This window comes from Oryzias latipes, chromosome 7 (assembly GCF_053564925.1).
Source record: "Oryzias latipes strain Hd-rR chromosome 7, Olatipes_Hd-rR_3.1".
NCBI lineage: Eukaryota > Metazoa > Chordata > Actinopteri > Beloniformes > Adrianichthyidae > Oryzias > Oryzias latipes.
In genome coordinates this window covers 20,713,728-20,731,226 of record NC_136243.1, presented here as the reverse complement: position 1 = coordinate 20,731,226, position 17,499 = coordinate 20,713,728, and the positions used below count along the sequence as shown (strand labels likewise).

The 17,499-nt window shown below is 38.1% G+C and overlaps 1 protein-coding gene across 1 annotated transcript in view; it reads left to right on the top strand.

Moving 5' to 3' along the window:
* Nucleotides 1-1,061: 1,061 nt before the first annotated feature.
* The window catches only part of b4galt5 (UDP-Gal:betaGlcNAc beta 1,4- galactosyltransferase, polypeptide 5), a 28,405-nt gene continuing 11,967 nt past the window's right edge, over nt 1,062-17,499 (top strand). Inside the window, exon 1 of the mRNA XM_023956660.2 lies at nt 1,062-1,874. Coding sequence (XP_023812428.1) covers nt 1,766-1,874 — 109 coding nt within the window. The 5' untranslated portion in view covers nt 1,062-1,765. The remainder of the gene's footprint in view (nt 1,875-17,499) is intronic.

Below are 17,499 nucleotides of genomic sequence, written 5' to 3'. Positions count from 1 at the left end.
CATAGTAATAGTTTGCTTCAGTGTTGTTGCAGACCACATCCATCCTTTTTAAGACCACAGTTTATTTATCTTCTAATGGCTAGGATAATGCACCATGTCAAAAAAAATAAAAAATAAAATAAAACTCAAACAACGTCTGGTTATTTGAACATGACAAAGAGTTTACTGTTCTCCAGAGTCACCAGACCGCCGTCTAATAGCATGACTCTGGGATGTGATGAAACCAAAGATTCACATAATGGACGTTCAGCCAAAACGTGTGCAGCAACCGCACGATTTTGAAATAGCAAAATAAGAAAATAAACCTTTTGAGTCATGCTTTCAAAAGCTTCTTGAATCAATTTAATGCAAAAAATAAATTGTTCTGAAGGCAAAAGGCTGGCCCAGCTTGAATTTATGTAAACTCCCTGCTCAACAGCAAATTGAGGCCCTGTTTTTTGTTTATTTTGGACACACTTATTAAAAAAAAGGGGGGGGGGGGTATTTCTGCGTGTTGTAAACCACCTTTTTTCACTTTAAAACATCACAGTGAGCTCTTCATTCATTCATTCACTTTTTTTTAATTTCATGCCAAATTCATTCAGAACATTATTTGTACAGTACCTCCGCTAAAATCGTGGTTTGGAGCAGTTGCTCCTATGTGAGTATTTCAGTGGGCTGTTTTCTGACTCATTCTTTTTTATTTATTTTTAATACATATATAGTTTCCCCTTTTCGTGGAAGCAATCAATGCCCGATTTAGACAATTCACTTCCACCCTCCAAAACAATTTCAGTCCGTGCAACACTTCCGCTGTGCAAGACTTTAGATGAGTTACTTGACCATATTATTGCAACAGGAAAGCTGTTAGCGACAGTGAAACGAGCACTTTCACAAATAATAAGGCATTAAATTAAAATGCACGTTTGTGTAAACTGCACGACTATAAAGAAGCACAAACAAGGAACAAAATGAGCTAGATATGGGAAGCTATTTATGTATTTAAAAAAGGGTACGCAGATGAAAGGTGGATACACTAAAAGTAAAAAAAATAAAAAAACGAAATAAGTAAAGGACGCAGGCACGCGCGTACAGGAGGACAGAAAAGGAAATGGGGCCCCTGTATCGCGTCATGTGATACCCGTTGGTGGCAATGACTGCGGCTTCTGCCACAGCTTCATGACGTTGTAGCAACGGTTGTCGAGGAGCTTTTGCTATCTTGTTGCCGCCAGCTTCGTGGTTCAGCAGCGGTAACGCCCACTTGGGGAGGTTTAGCTCCGTTTTTTTTTTCTTCTTCTTTTTCTTTCGCGGAGGGACTGCTCCATTCATTGGGCTGGGCTGGGCTGGCAGGCGGGCGGGCGGCAGGCAACCAAAGCGCAGGAGCGGCAAGAGCAACATCAGCGACGTCTAATGATGGTCTCTGAATGAGAACGCCAGGCCACTTTAACCAGGCTTTCTCCGCCAGCCGTTTCTGACCTCGTCCGATAGATCCAGACCTAAAAGCCTCTGCTCAGGAATGGAATTCCAATGTCTCCGTAGGATACTGGATGTCTAGAGCTCCTTTTTTTTCTTGCCGCGGAAATACTAGACCGATTTCCTACTCGCCTGTCTCTCGGCGCTGCTGCAGTCAGACACACCACTCCTCTCGGCCCATTAACCGTCCGCACATTTTATTTTATTGTATTTTATTTTTGAGACTAGGGTTCTATCAAACTGGACACATTGGGACCGTTTGCGTTATCGCTCCACAGAAGAAGACGTGCCTGTGTGTGTTTTCGCTGCCTGTATGATGCCGACACATCTGCGGATCCGGAGAAGGTCATTCCTTGGGCTTTTATTCCTTTTTTCATTGTCCACCTCGGCTTTGTACTTCATCTACTCCGCCCCCGGAATCGGTAAGTCCGTTTAAATTGAGAGGGGAAAAAAAGAATAATGATGGGATGTTGTTTCTATGGGCCGTTAGGTCATGTGTGACAGCACGGCCACGCGCTCCTGTTCAATCATAGTATTACCTATAGTCCATGATCATGAGGCTCTGCGGGGATGCTGATCCCATAATATCATGTGCCTGGCCAGGATAATAATGGCCAGAGTGATTAGCATGGATATTATGATCTTGCTGATGTTGCTAGGCCCTTTTGGCGATGTTTAAAACTGTAGCTACTGACAATATGTCATATTTCCAGTCACATCTGGGGGATTCCACAGCTTTTTTTTTTTTTTTATAATCGGCTAATGTAGATTTACCAGGAGGCCAAAGATCACTCACTAGTCATAAAGGGAAAATGGGTTTCAACTTGTGTGCTTGGCTCACTTACAGACAAGTTACTCCTTACACCATGAGCTGGTCCTTAGTCACATGCAGTTGTGTAATATCACATGTCCCCAATTCCTCATCAATATTAATTCAGTGTCTGATCATCCTTTTTTCTATTGTCACTTTTTGCTGCTCTGTGTACATGTGAAGCTGGATCATCACTCTTGAGTTACTAAACCTTATTTCTCATTTCGCCTCCGTTAAGCTCTAGTCTTCTCGTGGTCCATTTATCTCTACAGTCCAGATACTGAGGTTAAAACATTTGTGTTTTAAATGATTGACTATCATTTCTATAGCTTTCAAGACACCAATCAATGGGTTTTAATGACAATTTTCTTTGTGACAGTTACAATTGCATTGATCTCTTTGCCAACATGATTGGCCGTTATGTGTTTCCCTGTTAGTTTAGAAAACCGTTGAATGTGCAAATGATCCGCCTGCAGCACAACTGCCAATGTTCTCTTTTTAAATTGAGAAGAGGAAGGTTTACAAGGAAATGATTTGGGTGAATGGTACTGGTGTTTGCACTGGTAGACATCTTTTCCTTTGAAGGCCCATTGTAAACCAGCCAATTTCCATGGACTGAGTTGATCCATTCTCTGGTCCAATGACGGCGTTTCACATTAGAATGGGACGAGTATTTGACTTGACTCAAAACACTGTCAAAAAATCATTAGCGTTTTAAATGGGTAAAAAGTTAGCCTGGTATTGTTAGTTTATGTGCAATTACTGATTGAATGGCATATTGTTCATGTGATATCAAGGAGAATGCAGCTCCCTATGGATCATCAAAATGGATATTGATCCATTTTTTGCTTTTTACCAGCTGGGAACAAAAAGGATCAATAGTTGAATCAATTATTACATGCAGAACACAATATCGACAGTAACCCATAGATAGTGTAAATAATCCTCTCTCTAAATAGAAACAATTAAGTAAGTTAATAATCTACTACTTGGTATAAAAAGAATCAATTTTTTATTTTCTTAGTAACTTTCCAGCTTGGTGTCTCAAATGACTGCTTGTATGCCTATTCATTCTGCAGCATGTGGACTAATGTTGGGCTTTAATGGACTCGAAGCTTACTGGGGGGGGGGGGGGGGGGGGGGGGAGTCAAGGAAATGGAACAAGGAACCGCAGCACCAGTTCATAAATGGTTAATTATAAATGGTAACCCGGAGTAAGGCCGCCTTAGCTGCTGTTCATAAGTGCTTCAGTTTATGTGCTTTTTAGCAGCCCCTGAACGGGGAAATCATGTGAGGGGCAACCCTCCACTAATCAGTCATAAGGTGGAATGATTCAATCAGTGGGGGTAAGATTGGATCATAGGCATTCTTTGACATGGTAGAATCCGTGACCAGAACAGGCAGCTTGTCCCGGCTTTGCACCGGCACATGTGGCCGCTGAACACTGTCACTTCAGAACAGACAGCACAGAGTTAGCACTTATCAACCCTTAACAGGATGCACTGTGAGTGTTTTATGATCCGAATGTCTTATGGTAGGTAATATACTATCATACAGCTTATGATAACAGATAAAACAAGTGTGACACAAAAGAAAGTGGATAAAAATAGGGATTTATGATTTTAATGAGGAGGTCAGGTTGTTTTAGAGGACTTCTCCATATCATTTAGTTACTTATCATTAGCTGACATGTAGTGTTGAGAGCACGGGAAGAACACAACTGTAGTGAGAGCTGGGTGCAGCTGAAGTGAAATGAATGGATCCATTACATTTCACTGAATTCAAGAAACACTGTCCAACAGTAATGTAAAAGAAACATCTAGAGACCAACAGATTTGATTAGTTTGTATAGAAAGAGTTGAATAAAAAAAATCAAAGTAAAGCCAAAAAGAAACAATCTAAAAACAGGAAAATGAGGCATTGAGGATGAGAGGAGGAGAGGAGGAGGAAAAAAAAGCAGAGTTAGACTGTTGGCCTGCACATCGGGGAACCCATTCAGAGCACCTGCACAGGGCTTCCTGTGACATCCACGTGGCCTCGGTGCAGGATGCCCCAAATTCATTTCTTTGTCCGTTTCTCTCATCCTATTCGTCGACTGCTTTCTCTCAGTTTCTCCGTCTCCCCGTGTTTACATGCACCAACACCCCAGCCTCTACAGTGTATGATGCCCTTGAGCCTGGATGTTGACTGATGCAGGCTGGGGATGCAGGGCACAGCTGGGCCTCATTGCAGCAGTTTATTTAATTAAAACATGAGAGGATCCCATTGGAGCGAGCACAAGGGAAGACGCTTTGTCTATTTATAGGTCCAAACGTACATACCCTCAGACGGGCGCACTCTCCGCCTGCAGCCGGGGAGTGCAAAAAAGACAAGAGAACAGGTGCTTCTCTTTGTCGCTACACATCCTTTTTATCACCTTGTCGACACGATTAGCTGCACGTTTATGTGTTTGTGTTTCTGTTTACATGTAAACTTGTTACCGATTTTTTTTTTCAGGGTGTCGTGTTGAGGGACAGTGTTTTCAATGTCAACGTCACCTCAAAGCAAATAAAGCTGTAAATGCATTTAGCTAGCAAGAAGCAGACACACAAGAAGATTTTGGCTTGTTAAAACATCTTTATACCATTTTGACCAGTTGGTATAATTTTGGTAAACCCTTCAGCACACATGTGTTTATTCATTTGTATGTACAGATCGTTTGCGGTAAGTGATGCACTTGTTCTTGACTAAAAGTGAACTTCTGCACAGAGAAGGCCGTTTGAGCTTTTTCCGGTCGGCCAGAGTCAGACTAAAAAAAGACTCATCCTGACTTGTTCACGTAAAATGAGTGAAGATTTGACTGTCTGTGCGTCTTATTACGTAAGATAACTATTTTTAGTGGTTTTGCAGTTCTATTAACACAGCTGTTGGTCCTCTTGTGTGTGTGTTTTTTCTGCAAGTGATCATTTTTATTGTTAGGCCTTTTTTCCTCGTTTACAATGGGTTACCCATTAAAATATGCGTAAAAACTGTGTAATTATCTGTATTTTACGAGCTGTAAAACAGCTTCAGTACATCCAGAATGCTCGAGTCCTGACCAGAACCAGGAAGTATGATCACATTAGTCCTGTGCTCAGGTCTCTGCACTGGCTCCCTGTACCTCAAAGAATAGACTTCAAAGCAGCTCTGCTTGTGTACAAGTCTCTCCATGGCCGAGCACCAAAGTACATCTCTGACATGTTAGTGCCATATGAACCATCTCGTACTCTGAGGACCTCAGGGACCGGCCTCCTGTTGATTCCCAGAGTCAGAACTAAACAAGGGGAATCAGCGTTTCAATATTCTGCAGCTAAAATCTGGAACAGCCTCCCTGAAGTCGTAAGACAGGCCTCTTCTGTGTTCATGTTCAAATCTAGACTTAAAACATTTCTGTTTAGCCGTGTATATGACTGAAAGGTCCTATCTGCACTTTTCTTTCCTTTCCTTCCTTTATTTTTAAATCAGTTTTCAAATTTTTTTTTTCTTTTCTTTTAAAGTACATTTTATGTTGATTATTTCTATGATGTATTGTGATTTTAATGCATTTTTCTGTTTTGTGAAGCACCTTGAATTACTTTGTGTATGAATTGTGCTATACAAATAAACTTGCCTTGCCTTGCCTTGCCTATTTTAGCATTACGTAATAAATCAGTATCAAAGGAATTAATTCAATAAAAATCTATGAGCAGCTGGTTGGAGGATGTTTGCTAGTAAGTGGGATTTTACAGGTGAGACTATAGGTTGTTTTTGCATCACGTAGCATTAGTTCAGCAGTCTTTATGCAGCATAGCCTCTATGTTTGACTTAGTATGTTTATTGAAAAGCTACACTTTCTAGTTTGGTTCGAAATATTTGATAGAACTTGTATTACACAAAGCTGACTGACTGACTTTAACTAGTGTTTGTTTTTTTGTAAAAAAAAAAAAAGCCATTTCTTGTCATGAATGTTTGCTTGTAGCAAATGCTGGCTGTTCTTAGCTTGGCGAGGTTTTTTTTTTAAATTATATAGTATATTGCCCATATCCCAAAGCAAGCTGGAGAACATTTCCAGTAACTTTGTGGTAGATAACTGGCATGTTAGCTGTGTTTTTGATGCTTGGTATTTTGGTCGCAATAGCACTGGCTGGTGCCTGGGCTGTCTGATTGCACTGTGGCTGCGATATTGTTTGAAATTTGCTGAGTTATTTGAGTAAGGTTGAGGACTATGTTGGGTTTGTGGGTGCAGATACAGTGAGGATTGGTTCTTGGATGCTGGCAAATAACTTTGAGCCCTCTATGTTTACTGTAGGCTTAACTCAACAAAACATAGGTTGTTTGGGATCTTTTTTTTCCACCCATAAAGATTTGTACAAATATATGTGGAAATAGTGGGAAACTGTCCAGTAAAATGTCAGTTTCAGGGTTTGGATGATGTTTCAGGTATTTTCTTGGTCTGACTGAGATGTGTTGAAATTGTGGAATGTCTAATGCATGTCTTAATTGCTAACTGACTCCTGAACCTCTAAAGAAAGTGTTGGTTCAAGTTTGTGTGTTTGTTTGGTAGTGCTGTTCTGTTGAGTCTTTTTTTTTGTCTCAGACATCTCAAGCCTGCCCAGATCAGGCTTCAGTTTGCTCTAAACACGTTATGTCAAAGCCACAGCTTGGCTACCATGCCCTGCAAAGTTGAGTACAAAACCTTTTCCTTTCAGTCAAATTCAAATTCAAATGCTTTTGAAGCACAGCAGGAACATTTGAATCCTGGAAAAAGTCCCCTTACCAGCATGACTGCGGTACTTTTACAGTAAATGTAATTGAAAACCTTTATGATCATTACTGAAACAGTCATTGTTTACTAATTGATTTACATAAAACCACATAAAAGTTCTTTTTTTTTTATTTGCTTATTTAGATTAAGCAAAACAAAAAAATTTATTGAGTGTGGGAGGTTAGCATCAATTCAAAACATTTAACTTTGCTTCTGACTTAAATAAATGTGATCAAAGGTTCATTTGACCTTTGGGAATCCTTTAGGTTGAAACTTATAACCATTAAAACACCTGAGCCAGTCAAAAAGTACTTCTAAAAGGTATAATTACTCTGTCTTTTCCTTACTGAAAAAATGTAGTTGTGCCTTTAGGCTATAGGCAGATATAAGCAGAGTTTGCTCAGAATGTCAGTATTTTCATTCAGTTGCTTTGCGGATAGATTTAAAGAAGCACACTTGGTACTGAAACAACACGTTTGTTTTTTGTTACATCTAAAAACTTTATGGCAAAGGCATTGGAAAGATACAATTTCCCCTCCCTCCACTTTGTTTGATTTAGGTTTATTTATATGAATGGTAAACTAATCATTACAGAGCTCTTTGAATCATAAAAAAAAGGAATACACTATTGGCCATGATGTTGCAAGCCAACAAAAGTATGTAAAACGCACTTGGTATTTGTGTGGTATTGTGCTAGCCTTGAAGTCTTGAAAACTGGAAGTCTCAGAACTTCATGTTCTTCACGTGGAGCATCAAGACAAGGTGTTACTGAAAAACTAGACGTATGAACATAGGTGCTAAAACTAAGTACATTCTTATTCCAATGCTATTTGTCATCTTTCATCATGAAGAGTTTTTATATGAGAAATCAAATAATATACCGGTATATTCTTGTTGTATGTAACCACAATAGTTTCCATTTGACTCATACTAATGGTAGTTTTGCCTTATGTATTTTTTCTACTAATGGTACAGGAACTAATGGAAGGGAAGAAAAAAGACAAAAAATGTTCAGTCGGTGTCATAAAAACACAACACCATGCAAAAAAGAACCGAAATGCTTATAAGCCTTTCTCTAAACCTACTTTACCTGTTCTTGACTTGCAATAGTTTCTATGCCTTAGCTTTTTTTCAGATCCTTATTGGTTTCCACTTGATAACAGCATTAAAGTATGATCATTTTGTTTTGATGTCATTGTAGTTTTTGCAAAGGCATTTGTCCTAATGGCAACGTGCATATATATCTTTATCACACATCTGTTTTTCAGCAATCACAGGAACCAACATGTGCCGCGGAGGTGGATTAACCTGTTTAGAGGAATCTGAGAAAAAGAGTCGTCACAGGAACAAAACCATAACCGTTTATATGCTTCTCCTTCCTGCTTTCACAGATAAAATGAAACTTAAAAAAAGGAGCCTGCAAAATAATCACAATGGCCCTGCTGACATTTCACTCATAATCATCTCTAAACTGACCCTTTTAAAGCCATCTATCAGCTTCTAAAAATTTGGAGTAGATTCATGACTATCACCTTCATTCCGTTGCTGTTGCCCTTTTAATTCACCCATTCAGCAAAATCAATCCAGTTTTAAGTTGATTTAAGAAAAGTTTAGTGCTAGATAGGGTAACTTTTTGTCATTCTGGTTCAGAGAAAAATATATTTTAAAATGAGTTCAACAATCAGCCATAAAGATCTAGAAAAGACTGCTGTTGAACATTGTGGTTGCTCAGGCGTGTGCGATTAAGGTCTGCTGTTTGACATTTTAGGCACAGTTGCCATGGATCCCTGGGACCTTTTACCACCAGGGATTGACTTTTTTTTTTCTTGCCAGTGTAACCACAGAAACATGCATTCCTTTCCCCAATGATAATCTTGACGTCAAATCCTTGAAAAGACACCATCATCTTTATCTGAGACGTCGTTACTCAAAAATAGGACTCCTACAAAAATGTCATAAGTAATAGTACAAATACCTTTGGCTGGATTAGCTCAACCTTTTTTTACCACTGACAAGTTTAAACAGGAGCGCTTCATTATTAAAATAAACATGTCACTGAAGGTATTTCTCCATCTGTCCAGACCTTTCTGAGTGTGCTAATCTTCCACCTTTAATGCAGCAACTATCTCTTGTAAACATGTGTGCATTGCAGGCCTGTGTCATGTGACTGTGTGGACACGGTTCACAAAGGAATTTAGTTACTTATTAATAAAGTTGAGATCAGTACACCCTCTGAACAACGCCGTTAAAGCCAGGCTTTCTCATTCAAACAATCCAACACTTTCTGACCCACCATGACTGCACAAAGTCATGGTGCACAATACAGCAAACATAATTTCTTGAAATATAGAAAAGTATAAAAGGGATAAAATTTACACAACTGTTTTGGGAAAAAGTAAAGCTAGATTGCTGCATTGTGGCTGTGTTAAAGACACGCAAAGTCTCGTTATTCCCTTAGCACCTCAATTATAGCAAAGGCCACACCAATAATTGGTTGTCTGGCTATTCTTATTAGATTACCTTTAGTATTTTATTAAAGCTAGAGCCAATGGCTGTCTAGGTAAATCCTACAATTTAATTTAACATATTAACCAAAACAGGGGATTTTTAGACTCGGACATGTCCAGAGGAGAGACAGGGTTATGGATGGGTAGACGGATGCTGAATCTGGAGCTGCCAGGTGAAGGGTCTAGAGCACATGTGTCAAACTCAAGGCCTGGGGGCCAAATGTGGCCCTCCATGTCATTTAATGTGGCCCGCTAGAGCATAAAAGTTTTTCATTTCATAAAATAAAATAAAAGATTGGTGTGTATTAGTGTGTAGTCACATCTAGGGGGAATTGGACTTGAAATATCGGATTGGGCAACTATACATTAGGACTTAAACACTGTCCATATAACCTAACCTGACAGAATCAAATGAAAAGGATTTATGCTAGAGTAACAAGCAAACATATGTTTTCTATGCAACTCTAATTTTCACTTTAAAAAGTTCTAATAAATAAATAATGAGTTATTTAACATTAGGAGGGGTTACGTTTATTTTTCATTGCATTTAGTTACATGTATAAGTTATATCTGGCCCTTTGAGGACAGCAGCTATGCTGATGTGGCCCTCGGTGAAAATGAGTTTGACACCCCTGGTTTAGAGGAAGACCAAAGGGGATGTTTAGGATGCAGTGAACAAAGACTCGCAGGTAGTTGGTGTTAGAGCAGAGAATGCAGAAGACACGGTCAGATGGAGGAAGCTGATTCGCTGAGGCGACACCTGAAGAGAAAAGCAGAAAGGAAAAAGAGTGGGGGGTTTTAGGCTCCCTTGTAAATTGATTTAGAACAAAACTTTTTAGGTTTGTTTCTTAGAAGGCATTAAAAATTATTTTAAAGTTTGGCAGGTGATCGTTTTCAGGCATGTTAACATTTATTTCACTTCCCGTTCAAGCCTCTTCATTAAATTGTTCCAGACAATGGAACAATTTTCTTTCCATCTGGAGAAAAGTTCCTTTTTTTAAATGGCCTTGTTTTGTGCCATTAAGTCAACCTTATTTATACAATTGAAAAAAGAATAGACAGTTGTAGTATTGAAGGATGGAGTCTGTAAAAAGAACAATTTTCTCAGTTAACATAACTAAAAAAAGTATTTAAATGTTCTCACACTTTATTATTACACATACATTTTTAGTGTCTTCTTGCATTATCTGTTGAGCTTGTGTTCTTTGAAATGATTAATAGAATACTATTCTATAAATATAAGATATTGTGAAAGGAAGCCATTTTCCTGGGAGTCTCAAAATCCCCCCGGTTACACCCCTTTTTGTTCATGAGCTGATTTTAACGCCCCTGAGGGGTCTGTATGAATGGGCAGCTAGAAAGTGGAGGCAGAACAAAGACAGACCTCAGTTGTGCCTTTATTGAGAAATGACTGCATTTAAATGGCCTATGTTTAACTATTTATAGGCTTCAGTGAATATGTAAATAGTTTAGTGCTTCAAATGTGTCAATCATCTTCTGAAAATCTCTAAAAAGTCCTTCATGTCTGTGTTTTAATTATGAGGAGATCATACATTTGTTTTCATCAGAAAACGAATAGGATTATGTTTATCAAACGCATGCAACTAAAGAAATGTTTGTGTTTTTGTCTTCGTTAGCCAGATTAAGTTTCAGATCTCAGATTGTGGTTTTTGGCTTTCATTGGAAGTTATTCCGTTTGCATTTTGGTTTCTTTGTGGGTTCTTTTTTTCTTTGTGTTGCTTCTTTTTCTCTTGAGTAATCTTTTATTTTGTGCCACTCAGTAGAATTTGCCACACCATGCATGTTAGTGGTAGCCCTTATGGAATTGCAAATACATTAAAATGGAAAAAAACTGTCATTTGCAACACTTTGGGCAGGATTCAACAACAGGACATGCTCACATGAGCACTTCATTTCCTTATTTGTAATAAAAACATATTTGAATTAGCTACTAATTTGTTGATTTCTACAAATAGATTCGACTCAGATAAGAATATTAAAGTCATAGATTTACCTTTTGATATTTTACATTTGGTAATCCTTGTGTGGCCTACAGGGCCTGCTATAGTATCAAGCTTCATCTTTTCTGTACTCTCCTAGTCATTCTACTGAAAACTAAAAAAAAACAAAAAACATTCCACTTAATATAACAAAAAAAATCCAGAGGAAGAATCTATTTTTAAAAATAATTTTCATGCAATTTAAATAACCCTTTTTTCACAGATTGATGACCGCGCATTTATCTGACTTCCTCATGAAGTTTATTTTTCATTTGACTGTGTTCCTCTTAAATTTGATGAGTAAATAGACAGATAAAGAAGCCCCCCCCACACACACACACACGCACACATGTATGGCAGACATGCTCTGTCACATGACCTGTGGCCAGGTAGGTGGTGAGGCTGAGTGTGGTTCCAGTTGCTTTCTTGCTTAGATGCAAAGCTTTGAGTCAGCTTAGAGGTGATTTTAGAGTGTTGAGTGAAGACAAAAGTCTGCAGTTTAAAGTCAAACTTTGTTGAACTGATGTTCAGCAGACATGTTTGCTTCTGAGCTAATGTTCATGAGTGAGCTAATGAGTGATTATTTTCATGTAAGGACACCTATCGTGTCAAACTTTGGACGTTAATATGTATTTACCAGAAATGCCAACTAACTCCAGCTTCTTAACGGACCACATAGCTGTTGATTACCAAGCAGACGTAATGCACATTTAGATGCTGATCACATGTTGCTGAAATAGTGAGTTTGTTTCAAAGCAGTTTTAAATGAATTTAAAAGAAAAAAAACGTTATTTAGTTGAGGGTGAAAAAATTAGAATAACACCTTTAGTTGCATTGATTTTCTTTACACAAAATATGCCATAAAAAATTGCAACTTTGCTTTATTTGTATTTTTTTGCAATGATAATGAAGGCAAATAACTCATTTAATTCATTTAAACATTCCAGATGATAGTTTTTGTGATGAGTAGTGAATATTATGTAGACCATGAGAGGGGTTTGGAACAAAAGCTATTTCAGTCCTGTATGGGGGTTAAATATGGCAACCAGTGTGAAAGGCCTTTGTTTGTTCTTTTTCTGCATGTTGCCTCACATTATGCAGTGACTGTGGTGGAGCATTCCCTCAATCAGCAGGCGTAACCTCCGGCTATGAAGAGACCCTCTTGCTTCTGCCGGGAGGCAAAGGCAAATAAAGCAGTTGGGGAATAATAGGCAGCATGCTATGTGTGATCGGGAAGTAGAAGGGGGAGGGGGAGAGCGTTGGGTCGTCTTTGAGGTAGTGATGTAGTTTGTACTGTATACGTGTGCTGTTCACTGTGAATACTAAACCATTTCTATTCAAAAAGTGCACATCAAAATAGATAGAAAGCCATTGAGCAAAATAAAAAGAAACAGTGGTCCATGGAGGCTTGCACACTAAATGACAGCAGCCAGTTTTTCAGAAGTTACCATAAAGAACCAAAATATGAAGAGAAACTTGTAGTAGAATGTCATTGTATCTATTCCATTTTCTTCAAACAGTCGACTCCCTTGTACAGCTGAACATTGGTGATATTTCCATTTACCTGGAAGAGCTTCCGTCACTTTTAACTACAAGTAAACCTACAAGGAAGCCTAAAATATACAGACAGTTACTCGTATTTTCAATTTGGATAGGCCAATAATACTGATATCTGGTCATTTAAAAATACTGTTTTAACTTCCAACTCACCGGGTTTGTGGTTGTTTGCTGAAAAAATAGTGTAAAATATATTTCTTGTATGTTTTTACTTTAAAATTATGTCTTAAGAGCAATATTTTAGAATCAAATCAGTAAAGATGTTTGTAAAGTTTGAGGAGAAAGTTTCTGCTAAGAATAAGGATCAGTGTTCATTCGATTATTCTTCTCATATTTTAACATTTAGGTCTCCTGCATTCTGTCTTGCTTTCATTTATGTATTCATAATAGAGAAGGAGATAGAATATGCTTCAAATTAGAGACACACATACGCATATGGACATGCAATCAGTTGGCGTCCATCCTTTATATCTTGGATCATTTTTCCACTATTTGCTGAAAGCAATTTACAAACTAGGGGTTCTGGAGATGCGGTGCCATTTATTCTATGTATTCTGTTATCCATTTCTGATCCTTATGTTTCTCTGCCATGCATTGGCTCAGCAGAGTTCAGGGATTCGGGGAAGAGTGCACATATGCGCAAAAATTGGCACACACACTCACATACACATTTGGGACAGTGGAGCAGATGGAGGGGCAGAGGGACGAGTGCAAGACCAATTATGAACTCATACCAGACCTGATGTTATTCCTGCTGGCGTGTATTAATGTATACTCTAAGTATCGTATACCATCTTCGTAGAGCTGCACATTTGCATTTCTCACAAAACATTTTCAGTGACACAACAAACAAAACTTATTGAAAGAACCGGATTTGTCGCTGCGCTTTTTCCCCCCAACACCTCCTCCAGAAATTTTTGCTGTGGGCTGTCAGTTTTAAAAAAGGGAACATCCCAAACCAGGTGGATTGCATCTCAAAGTGGAATGACAGATTAATTTTTAGCTAAAGTCATTATTGCAGATATTAGACAGATGTTATGGAAATAAGATCTGTGTGAGTTGAGTGAAACACCATGAAGCTGCAAGGGGCTATCGAATATTCTATTCTGTAACAGACACTATCCCTTCATAACTGATAGTCTTCTGTGTTGCTGGGAAACACTCATCCATTAACCATCAGTCTTTTCAACTTTTATCATCAAAGGATCATCTTAAAATTATGGGGACTATGACAAAATTGACAAAATGGACATTGTCAGTGAATAAAAAAAGGATTTTCCAAATAAGTAGAAACAAGTCTTTTCAATGACTCAATTTACAGTTTTAACTTTTCAACATTCAACCTTAAAATATTTTCTCAAAGGAACTGTAAGAATTTTTTAACCCCTTGACACCTTGATGCAAAAACGTGTCAAACCACTCTGATTAAAAAAAACAAACAAACGTAATTTATTATCTACTTGAAATCAAAAACATAGGTGAAAATAAATTCAGACCTCAAGGGGTTAAATGAAAGCTCTGCGGGTATTTACAGACATAAACTGGACTGATGCAAAGCGGTTCAGCTCAGAACGTGCTTGCATTTGTTCTTTCTCCACTAAATTCAGATATTCTACTTTTGTTCTTATAGATGCAGAAACTCTCTCTTTCTATGGTGTTAAAAAAACTCAATTAGGTCTCAGGTGCATGAATGGGTGTCCAAAATGAGGGACTGAGTTTTCATGTCTTTGAATTTATTGATTTTTTTTTATTCAACTGGTATTTAACAAGGTTAGTCTCAGTGAAATGACATGGAATGGAATCTGACCAAGAGGACAAGTCACACTAAAAGAAATCTAATGAAGGATTTTACACCCACACTTTTTGCACACAAAACATTTACATACAGGTTGGGTCGAGTGCAGTTAATTCATCCATGCTTTGAACTCATTCAAGTACCGAAGGCTCAAAACTAAAGTTTACATTGTACATTTTTCCAAGAATTTGGTCCCAACAACCTTATTTCTCATGAAGCAAAAACTCTTTGACTTAAAATAACCAAGCTAACATGTTGACATCACAGTATTTTCCACACTACCCAGCATTGAAAAAAAGAACTTTATATTGTAATTCTTCATAGGCAGAAAAAACGGTTTCAGATTGGCTTCCCAGACATTGTTGTTGTGTTTTACAGGAAATTAATGCAACATTTAAAACCACAAACATTCTGACTTGGTTCAAAATGTGAAAGCTACAAATCAAAGATGAATCGTACTAAAGTTTTGTCACCAAGCTTGTATGACTTTGAATTTGAGTTTCCAGACGTTATGAGTTGCACAGAATGCGTAAGGCAGCTCAGATGGCCATTCTATCCTTACTTTTGGAAAGAAAATTATCTTCTACAGAGAAAATACCGAATTTCAAATAAGATTTTAATGTTTTTTCGTAGTTACTTATTGTACCTAACATACCAGACTTTCCTCAGTGAGACTTTTATAGGCTGATGTTGTAAACTGAAAGAATATAATAAAAGATTATGCCATAACTGGCTTGTCTGCAGAGCCTCCTTTGATCAAAAGGAAAATGAAGCAGTTGCAAAATATAATGTATTGGTGCAGCATTGTGTGGGGTTTGCCCCACTGTCTGCAGCTTGAAGCAGTGACAGTTTCTCCATTTTTGTGCGCTTGGTGGGCGGAAGAAACAAAACCAGCAGTAGCACTGAAAGGGAGTTTTGGGACGAACCTGTAATTTTTATCAATATATTTAACCACCAACTTGCTCTTTCTTTGGCCTGCTGTTCAAAATTGCTCTTTCCTTTCAGTTCCTTTGTTCTGTGGCTCAGAAATGTTTAATATGCTTTTAAAAAAGCAAAGAACTTTTTATTCGCCAAGGTGTTCTGCTGCATCAAATGTTCCACCTGGGTAAAGCAAACGTTGGTTAGGTCTGGAATAATTTAAACAATCTTTGTCTCTAATTCAATTATTCCTATTAGACGGCCTGTTATCTCTGCTAAAGAGTGGAGTGAAATAATTTAGAGACACTGATGGGGAGATGTATAACAATGATTGAGTAAACAAAACGGACTGAAGACTAAGTGGAAAATTGATGAGAGAGAAGGAAAGTGCAAGTACTTTGAAGCTGTGATGTAAGAAAGGCTTCATATGCAATGTAACACACTCCACCTTAGAAAAAAGAAATCCCTTTTCGAGACTTTTTTTTTTGTCTTTTCCATTTGTCATCCTGACCTTTTGGGGTAAAAAAATCTAAGCAACATTTCTGAATACTGGTGCAAATGACTTTCCCTGGTATTTTCAACCACTTTAGATGTAATCTGAAAAGATGCACTCGTGTTTTCTTCTGCCGACTGGGTAGCTGTGGCGTTTGGAGAAAACCACACGATTCTCTCATGAATGTCATGTGAGCAGCTTATACTGGACCAATATTCCCCTCAACCATCAGCTGCAGCTGCATGTTGTTTGCACTGTTTTTTCGGGAAAAAAATAAAAAAACGAACATTTTCAATTCCACAGATGGTCCCTCTCACGTTTGCCAAAAGTTGGACACTTTATCAAGCAATCTGAAAACACCCACTTTGCCCAGTCAGTAAAATGTACTAATAATTCTGACAAAGTAATATTGTTTTTAACTTGTTTACAAAAAATTCAACTACAATTGACCTTACTATTTAATTAATTTGATTAAATGAATCTTCCATTTTTCAAACACAGGTACATATCAGACTTTTTCCCAGCAGAAGATCTCATTTTAACCCACTGGTCACATGTTTTGTTCTTGTGGCTGATTGGTGTTTGTGCCTCCTGGGGCGCAGTTGCACACTGCCGTGCGTACAGATAGCCTACAGTCACCATCGTTGATACCATAGGTGTTTTTCAAATGATATCTAATCAGCGAGCCAAACATTCGTAAAAAGCAGAGCCGTTTAGACTTCCTGACTTTGGGAGGGTCTCCTGACAGAGATTTTCTCAGGCAAACAAAGCTTGACCCCAGAACACAACGCCTTTCCCACGCTTTTATTTTACATCTTCATAGCAGTTTTCGAACATTTTCAGTCTCTCCCAAAAGCGCTGCAGTGATTTAGTTGAAGATCCTTCCAAGTGATTACTATTTGAACAGGAAGTAGTATTAGATTATAGAAAAGAATTGTGTGTAGGAGAGCCGGGGTAGTTCTATAGAAGCTAGTGAGCTGAGTTAAAAGCAAATTAGATTGTAAGATATAGGTTATGAAAGAACAATATCCAATATAATATGACGCTTATTTATGTAAAAAAAACACTACAAACTTTATGATGTCTCAGCATCACTAACATGGGGGCTAAAAGAGGTTAGACCAAGCTGGGTAATGTTATTCCAACCCTAACGCTCACAAATGATAAGCCTGCCTCAATTACAGCGCAGTTATTCTTCTAATTT